Source organism: Bombina bombina, chromosome 3, assembly GCF_027579735.1.
Source record: "Bombina bombina isolate aBomBom1 chromosome 3, aBomBom1.pri, whole genome shotgun sequence".
Classification (NCBI taxonomy): Eukaryota; Metazoa; Chordata; class Amphibia; order Anura; family Bombinatoridae; genus Bombina; species Bombina bombina.
The window spans coordinates 198,487,154-198,497,153 of record NC_069501.1 but is presented as its reverse complement, the minus strand read 5'-3'; the positions used below and the strand labels follow the sequence as shown (position 1 = coordinate 198,497,153).

Genomic DNA, 10,000 nt, shown 5'->3' with positions numbered 1-10,000 from the left:
GTACCCAGCTATACATAATGTAATAATAATATTAAATTAACAAAACTGGGGTATTACAATGTATATATGTGTGGGTAAATTAGAGGTCTTATATAGGAACTTACATTTGAAGGTAGTCTTAATTCATGGCACTAGATATTGATTCCTTTGTCTTTTACTAAGGTAAAACAGAATTTTCTTTCCTAAATAAAAAAGCAAGGAAATGAGAGAGGGCGCTAAAAAGCTGGAAGTAACAAACGCATTTATTCTGTGGACATATAGTCAAATAATTATTATTATTATTATTAAGGATAATGAAATCCTCATATAAGAATAGCTAAACAAATAATATAAGAACGAGGTACGTCTCCCTAAAACCCATACAAATGAAGTACAATATAAATGTTAAAATAAGCGATGCTAGCAAATGGATACAATAAAAAAATAAATATACTATGTTCCACCTTTATAAAAAAATATTTTATATAGGGGATTAGAAAAAAAGGCTAATCTGGAGACAAAAGGCTCGTTCAAAATCGTGGTTTATTCAGCAAAGTTGCAGGTGCACAGGTGAATATGCAAATGAACTGGCGGGCCATCTGCCTGCCCAGGAACATCGGCGGAGGTTGTCCGCACTTGACACACACACGGAGCGGTCCAGTTCACAGTCTCATGAAGATTTGGTAACCTTTTACACTTGATTATCTCTTGCTCCTTTTCTCCAGTGGGGACAAGATAAGTATCGGCTATACCCATGGTTTTCCAGTGACTTTTTCTGGACTTTCCTTTATAGACACTGTTCTAGATATGCTGCATTACACATTACTCAGCATTTAAATTGCGGGACTCAATGGAAGCTATTTTAGCCTGAGTTACCACGCTGAACTCTTGTCACTACTTTGTTCTAAGTTTGGAACTTTCACTAAGTTATAATAGCTGATCCTGCTTGCCTTATTCATTTGCTAACTGTTTTTTTTCTATGTTTAATATATATATATATATCTCTATATATATATCTCTATATATCTCTCTCTCTCTCTCTCTCTCTCTCTCTCTCTCTCTCTCTCTCTCTCCTCTCTCTCTCTCTCTCCTCTCTCTCTCTCTCTCTCTCTCTCTCTCTTTTCTCTCTCTCTCTCTCTCTCTCTCTCTCTCTCTCTCTCTCTCTCACACTCACACTCACACTCACACTCTCTCACTCTCTCTCTCTCTCACTCACACTCTCTCACTCACACTCTCTCACTCACACTCACTCTCCTATATAATCTATCTCTATATCAAAATAACTAGAGTATTGCATTGAGCAATGATACTTTTTTTTTTTTATTGGACTAACTATACATTTATAAGTTTACAAGCTTTCGGAAAAGTTCCTTCCTTTATCAAGTCTGAAGCAATACTGACCAATTCAATGGAATTTACAGATTGTATCTTAAAATACAGAATAGCTAAGAAGACAGTGCAGGGAGAGGAGGAGGTGTCGTAAAAATCATGAGGGGGGCTTAGGTAACAGGCAGACAGTGTCCAGTGTAGGAGAACAGACAGGGGAAATATATAGCTATACATAGAGCATATACTGACATAAAGTTATATATCAACATTGAATCAATATCTATAAAGATGTGAAATTGTATATACAGGGGGAATACAAAAGTTAAAAAAAAGACAAAAGTGTGGACATAGGCTTACCTGTGTACCTATGTATAAAGACTGTGGAATATACAATGTAATTGACTAAATCATTTAGTCAATTACATTGTATATTGCACATTCTCTGAGGGAGATTATGCCATCTAACTCTCCCCATGTGTCAGAACCTATAACTCCCGCTCAAGTGACGCCAAGTACATCTAGCGCGTCTAATTAATTTACCTTACAGGACATGGCGGCAGTTATGAATGCTACCCTCACAGAGGTATTCTTCAAACTGCCAGGGCTACAAGGAAAGCGAGACAGCTCTGGGGCTAGAATTAATACAGAGCTTTCTGACGCTTTATTGCCTGTGTCCGATATACCCTCACAATGCTCAGAAGCCGAGGCAGGTGAGCTTCTATCTGTGGGTGACATTTCAGACTCTGGGAAGGCGTTACTTCAGTCTGATTCTGAGATGACAGAGTTTAAATCTAACTTACGCTTATTGCTTAAGGAGGTTTTAGCGACTCTGGATGACTGTGACCCCATTGTAGTTCCAGAGAAATTGTGTAAAATGGACAAATACTTTGCAGTACCTGTTTACACCGATGTTTTTCCAGTCCCTAAGAGGTTTTCGGAAATTATTACTAAGGAATGGGATAGACCAGGTGTGCCGTTCTCTCCCCCTCCTGCTTTTAAAAAGATGTTTCCCATAGATGCCACCATACGGGACTCGTGGCAGACGGTTCCTAAGGTGGAGGGAGCAGTCTCCACCCTAGCTAAGCGTACAACTATCCCCGTCGAGTACAGTTGTGCTTTCGTAGATCCTATGGATAAAAAATTGGAGGGTCTCCTTATGAAAATTTTTATACATCAAGGTTTTATTCTCCAGCCTCTTGCATGCATTGCCCCAGTTACTGCTGCAGCGGCTTTTTGGTTTGAGTCTCTTGAGGAAGCTCTACAGGTGGAGACCCCGTTAGACAATATTCTAGACAGGATTAAAGCTCTTAAGTTGGCTAACTCCTTTATTTCTGACGCAATTTTTCATTTAGCCAAGCTAACGGCTAAGAATTCAGGTTTTGCCATTTTGGCGCGTAGGGCGCTATAGCTTAAGTCCTGGTCAGCAGACGTTACTTCAAAGTCTAAGCTTCTTAACATCCCCTTCAAGGGACAGACCCTATTTGGGCCCGGTCTGAAGGAGATCATTTCTGATATTACTGGAGGAAAAGGTCACGCCCTTCCTCAGGATAGGTCCAATAAGTTAAGGACCAAACAGAATAATTTTCGTTCCTTTCGAAACTTGAAGAGTGGCGCTGCTTCAGTTTCCTCTAGTGCACAACAAGAGGGAAATTTCGCCCAGTCCAAACCAGTCTGGAGACCTAACCAGGCTTGGAATAAGGGGAAGCAGGCCAAGAAACCTGCGGCTGCCTCTAAGACAGCATGAAGGGGTAGCCCCCGATCCGGGACCGGATCTAGTGGGGGGCAGACTCTCTCTCTTCGCCCAGGCTTGGGCAAGAGACGTCCAGGATCCCTGGGCATTAGAGATTGTTTCCCAGGGATATCTTCTGGACTTCAAAACTTCATCTCCAAAGGGGAGATTTCATCTCTCACAATTATCTGTAAACCAGATAAAGAGAGAGGCATTCTTACGTTGTGTTCAAGACCTGCTGGTTATGGGAGTGATCCACCTAGTTCCAAAGCAGGAACAGGGGCAGGGCTTCTATTCAAATCTGTTTATAGCTCACAAAAAAGAGGGAACTTTCAGACCAATCTTGGATCTCAAGATCCTAAACAAATTTCTCAGGGTCCCATCCTTCAAGATGGAGACTATCTGAACCATCCTCCCTATGATCCAGGATGGTCAATATATGACTTCCGTGGACTTAAAGGATGCTTATCTCCACATTCCGATTCACAGAGATCATCATCAGTTCCTCAGGTTCGCCTTCTTAGACAGGCATTACCAGTTTGTGGCTCTTCCCTTCGGGTTAGCCACGGCACCAAGAATCTTTACGAAGGTTCTAGGGTCCCTACTGGCGGTTCTAAGGCCACGGGGCATAGCGGTGGCTCCTTACCTAGACGACATTCTGATACAGGCGTTGACTTTTCAAATCGCCAAGTCCCATACGGACATCGTTCTGGCCTTTCTGAGGTCTCACGGGTGGAAGGTGAACGAAGAAGAGTTCTCTCTCCCCTCTCACAAGAGTTTCCTTCCTAGGAACACTGATAGATTCAGTAGAAATGAAATTTTTTCTGACAGAGGTCAGGTTATCAAAGCTTCTAACTTCCTGCCGTGCTCTTCATTCCACTTCTCGGCCGTTAGTGGCTCAGTGTATGGAAGTAATCGGCCTAATGGTAGCGGCAATGGACATAGTTCCGTTTGCCCTCCTACATCTCAGACCACTGCAACTTTGCACGCTCAATCAGTGGAATGGGGATTACACAGATTTGTCCCCTCTGCTAAATCTGGATTAAGAGACCAGGGATTCTCTTCTCTGGTGGTTCTCTCTGGTCCATCTGTCCAGGGGAATGAGTTTCCGCAGGCCAGAGTGGACTATAGTCACGACAGATGCCAGCCTTCTGGGCTGGGGCGCAGCCTGGAACTCCCTGAAGGCTAAGGGTTCGTGGACTCAGGAGGAAGCCCTCCTTCCGATAAAAATTCTGGAACTGAGAGCGATATTCAATGCTCTTCAGGCTTGGCCTCAACTAGCTGCGGTCAGGTTCATCAGATTTCAGTCGGACAATATCACGACTGTAGCCTTTATCAACCATCAGGGGGGGACAAGAAGCCCCCTGGCAATGTTGGAGGTTTCAAAGATAATTCTATGGGCAGAGGTTCACCCTTGCCATCTCTCAGCTATCTATATCCCAGGAGTAGAGAACTGGGAGGCGGATTTTCGAAGTCGGCAGACTTTTCATCCGGGGGAGTGGGAGCTCCATCCGGAGGTATTTGCCCAGCTGATTCAACTATGGGGCAAACCAGAAGTGGATCTGATGGCGTCTCGTCAGAACGCCAAGCTTCCCTGTTACGTGTCCAGGTCAAGGGATCCCCAGGCAGCGCTGATAGATACTCTAGCAGTGCCCTGGTCCTTAAGCCTGGCTTATGTGTTCCCACCATTTCCTCTCCTCCCTCGTCTGATTGCCAAGATCAAGCAGGAGAGAGCTTTGTTGATTTTGATAGCACCTGTGTGGCCACGCAGGACTTGGTATGCAGATCTCGTGGACATGTCATCCCTTCCACCATGGACTCTGCCGCTGAGGCAGGACCTTCTACTCACAGATCCATTCAAACATCCAAATCTAATTCTCTGCGCTGACTGCTTGGAGATTGAACGCTTGATTTTATCAAAACGTGGTTTCTCCGAGTCGGTCATTGATACCTTAATTCAGGCTCGAAAGCCTGTCACAAGGAAAATCTATCATAAGATATGGTGTAAATATCTTCATTGGTGTGAATCCAAGGGTTACTCATGGAGTAAAGTCAGGATTCCTATGATATTTATCAATTCTCCAAGGATTGGAGAAGGGATTGTCAGCTAGTTCCTTAAAGGGACAGATTTCTGCTCGGTCTATTCTTCTGCACAAGCGCCTGGCAGATGTTCCAGACGTTCAGGCGTTTTGTCAGGCTTTAGTTAGAATCAAGCCTGTGTTTAAACCTGTTGCTCCGCCATGGAGTTTAAATTTAGTTCTTAAAGTTCTTCAAGGGGTTCCGTTTGAACCTCTGCATTCCATAGATGTCAAGCTTTTATCTTGGAAAGTTCTGTTTTTGGCAGCTATCTCTTCGGCTCGAAGATTTTCAGAATTATCTGCCTTACAGTGTGATTCCCCTTATCTGATATTCCATACAGATAAGGTAGTGTTGCGTACCAAACCTGGATTTCTTCCTAAGGTGGTATCTAATAAGAATATCAATCAGGAGATTGTAGTTCCGTCACTTTGTCCTAATCCTTCTTCAAAGAAGGAACGTCTATTACACAATCTTGACGTGGTTCGTGCTTTAAAGTTTTATTTACAAGCTACTAAGGATTTTCGTCAAACATCTGCATTGTTTGTTGTCTACTCTGGACAGAGGAGAGGCCAAAAGGCTTCTGCATCTTCTCTTTCTTTTTGGCTGAGAAGCATAATCCGTTTAGTTTATGAGACTGCTGGCCAGCAGCCTCCTGAAAGAATTACAGCTCATTCCACTAGAGCAGTAGCTTCCACGTGGGCTTTTAAAAATGAGGCCTCTGTTGAACAGATTTGTAAGGCGGCTACTTGGTCTTCGCTTCATACTTTTTCTAAATTCTACAAATTTGATACTTTTGCTTCCTCGGAGGCTATTTTTGGGAGAAAGGTCTTGCAGGCAGTGGTGCCTTCCGTTTTTAAGTTCCTGCCTTGTCCCTCCCTTCATCCGTATTGGTATCCCACAAGTAATGGATGAACCCGTGGACTGGATACACCTTACAAGAGAAAACAAAATTTATGCTTACCTGATAAATTTCTTTCTCTTGTGGTGTATCCAGTCCATGGCACGCCCTGTCATTTTAAGGCCGGTGTTTTTTATTTTTAAACTACAGTCACCACTGCACCCTATAGTTTCTCCTTTTTCTTGCTTGTCTTCGGTCGAATGACTGGGGGTGGCAGTTAGGGGAGGAGCTATATAGACAGCTCTGCTGTGGGTGTCCTCTTGCAACTTCCTGTTGGGAAGGAGAATATCCCACAAGTAATGGATGAACCCGTGGACTGGATACACCACAAGAGAGAAATTTATCAGGTAAGCATAAATTTTGTTTGTTTCAAGATCACATTCTCATACAGTTTGTCACTGTTACTATATGGCCACAGTAACATTTTGGTGACTATTATATCTGAAGCTAAGAATATTAGTCTATTATCTCCGTTACCAGTGCAGTATACTGTGTGTTTGTGTGTGTGTGTATGTATATATATATAATTTTATTTTTATTTTTTTTTAAATAATTTTTATAAGGTGGTACATAGTATATATTTTTTTTTTATTGTATCTATTTGCTAGCATCACTTATCTTAACATTTTATATTGTACTTCATTTGTATGGGTTTTAGGGAGACGTCCTTCATTCTTATAATATTTGTTTAGCTATTCTTATGTGAGGATTTCATTATCTATTATTATTATTATAGGTATTTGACTAGATGTCCACAGAATAAATTTGTTTACTTCCAGCTTTTTAGCGCCCTCTCTCATTTCCTTGTTTTATTGTTTACACTGTGTCCACTTTTAGGGAGGTGGTCTGGGAGTGGCAGGTTGTCACTTTTAGGCCTAGCGCTGTGTTTATATCTGTCTGTTTGCACTAAATAAAAAAGCCATACATTACAACTAAGTCTTACACCCTAATAAAAAAAAAACACACACACACACCTTGAAATTTCTACCGGTCCTGGACGAGTAAAGGCTGTGACACACTGCAAGCGGAGCGGCGCTCAGCGTGTACATGCAGCTGTGTGCGCTCAGTGTGTCTTGCCTTTTCATCTCTGAGCACTCTGCTGCGTCAGGACGCGTAGCTAAGCACTCAGAGATTAAATATTTGAACTTCAGAAGCGATGCGACGTGGAGCGAAGCAGCTGCTTTGCCTCGCGCCGCATCGCTTGCAGTGTGTCACAGCCTTCAGAGTAAGAAATTTCAGCGTATGAGTTAAATTTAGTTTTTCCTATCTTTAACATTGAGGGGACTACTAACATTTCACCCTGACTAGTAAACAATTAAGACAAATCTTTTCTTTGACGCACAACACAGAAAGCCTTTAGACATATTATTTACAGTTTGAAACACCTTGCCCGTGTCTTTTATAGTTGGCACAAAAATATTTTTAAACAAATTACATGTCTGGTACTTTTTTTTTTTTTTTTTTTTTTTTGACAACATAGAGCTGTTATTGCTTTGTGTGTAATTCGTAACTTCCATATATGCTTTTTTATTAAAATGTCATTTTTTTTCTATATATGCTATTATGTTTCCTTAATTATGTGAGAAGAAAAAAGATGCAGTTCCGCTGGTAATGTAATAGTAAAAAATCACTTTATTTGCACAAAAGTTAAAAACTTGGAAGAGTCCAAAAAATTCATCTAGTACAGAGAGCGTAGCACCAAAACTGTCTTACATGTTTCAGCACTGAGCCGTAATCCTAATTATGCAGTCTGAGATTATTTATCCTATAATCTATTGTTAGAAATCTCCTCTATTTTAGTTTGCAGTGTAAAGTAAACTGAAAATGAACATTCTATAAATTACATTTAGTAGTTTTCTCTTATTGTGGTAGATTTTACAGCATCCAGAAAATAAACCTCAGTGACACAAGACACATTTAAAACTTAAAGGGATAGGAAAGTCAAAACTAAACTTGCATGATTCAGATAGAGCATTTCATTTTAAGACACTTTTTTTAAATTTGCTTATATTTTTAAATGTGCTTTGTTCCTTGGTATCCCTTGTTATAAAAGAATACAGACATATCCTACACTAGTGGGAGCTGGTTGCTGATTGAGGTCTGCACACATTTGTCTCTTGTGATTGGCTAACTAGATATGTTCAGCTAGCTGCTAGTAGTGCAATGCTGTTCCTTCAGCAAAGGATGATGAGGTAATGAGGCAAATTTCATAATAGAAGTAATTTGGAAAGTTGTTTAAAATTGTATGTTCTATCCAAATCATTAAAGAAAATGTTGGGGTTTCCTGTCCCTTTAAAGGCCATAACAAGCTGTTGTGCAAAGTAAAATAGTGTGACTATTGACGTAGAGAGAAACCACACCTAAGGCATAGTAAAACTGCTAAAATATGCGGTTTGACAAGCAAGACAACTTTTATTTAATGGTTGGTGATATTTTGTTAGGATTTTGTTTGCCGTTAATCGAGGACAATCCCAATAAATTTACAAAACCTGTGTCCATTAGATTATTTGAGTTTTAATAAATATATATGTGTGTGTGTATATATATATATATATATTTTATTTCTAGTTTTGTTTCAGATATATGGATTTTGATAATACAAAGTGAACTAAAGACTATTTATAGGGAAATATGTTCTGACCTGAACATAAAAAGCTAGACTTAAAGGGACACGAAACTGAAACATTTTCTTTCATGATTCAGATAGAGCACACCGTTTGAAGTACTTTCCAACTTACTTTTATCTAATTTGCTTTGTTATCTTGGTATCATTTGTTGAAAAGCATATATAGGTAGACTCGGAAGCTGAGACCTAGCTGCTGACTGGTGGCTACACATACATACTTTTTACCTTTTGGCTTACCAATGTGTTCAGCTAGCTCCCATTAGTGCATTGCTGTACCTTCAGTAAAGGTGATCAAGAGAATGAAGCAAAATTGGTAATAGAAGTAAAGTTGTTGAAAATTGTATGCTCTATCTGAATCATTAAAGATAAATTTGGTGTTTTATGCCCTTAGTGAGGCACAGCCACTTAACTCCTTAATGACGCTGGCCTTTCTATAGGGTTGTCTTTTTCAATAGCGCGGTATTGCCGCCAGCAGCAAGACCGCGCTATTTTAGCAAACTTGCAGACGGGAGGGAGTGTCTCAACGACCAGCGACGTACAGGGTACATCGTGGTTGTTAAAAATGAAGTACAGTCTCTTGTTTGATAATTTAGTGCTTTTGTTGCATGTTAATTTTACTTTCTTTTTCTTTACCAGGTGGTGAGTACCCGAGTGGGAGGCATTCCTGAGGTGCTGCCAGAAGACTTCATCATCCTTTGTAAACCATCTGTGAAGTCTCTGTGTGCTGGTTTAGAGGAAGCTATTGATAAGTTGTATTCAGGAACGTTACCAAGTCCTGAAACCATCCACAGGAAAGTAAGGACATTTTATACATGGAGGGACGTTGCCGAAAGAACAGAAAAAGTGAGTGTATAAAATACTATTGTGTATTTGTTGAAAGGGACAGTAAACTGCTTGTAATTACAAAACATTTCCATTGTCCTGCTATAAAATAACATTTCAGCCAAGTCTAAACCTTTTACGACAAATTAACATTTTATTTGCTGCAATTGTGTTTCATTAGCCAAACCCCGCCTACCACCTGCTTCAATGAGTCTGCAGCTGACAAGGCTAGCACTGATCCTTATTCTAGTACATTGTTTTGCACTTGTCTGTTAAACCAATATGTAGCAGGGTTAGCCTTGAGGAGTCTGCAGTGTGCTTTTTCAGTTCAGGGGAAGAGAAAATCCACAATTTTCCGAGCTAAACTGCATGAAAAGTTGGCAAAATATATAATGAAAGTAAATTTCAAAGTTGTTATATGCATAACTAAGCGTTTACTGTCTCTTTTTAACTCTAGAGATGTAAGAGTGAATCTCTGCAACTATTCTATTTCTAGGTTAAGTGTTATAGCCTTTAGGGATTTTTATTTTTTTACAGT

At 40.4% G+C, this 10,000-nt stretch overlaps 1 protein-coding gene across 1 annotated transcript in view; it reads left to right on the top strand.

The window, feature by feature from the left end:
* The window catches only part of PIGA (phosphatidylinositol glycan anchor biosynthesis class A), a 24,349-nt gene that overhangs the window by 12,521 nt on the left and 1,828 nt on the right, over window positions 1-10,000 (top strand). Inside the window, exon 5 of the mRNA XM_053706073.1 lies at window positions 9,277-9,483. Within this exon, the coding sequence (XP_053562048.1) occupies window positions 9,277-9,483 (207 nt within the window). The remainder of the gene's footprint in view (window positions 1-9,276; window positions 9,484-10,000) is intronic.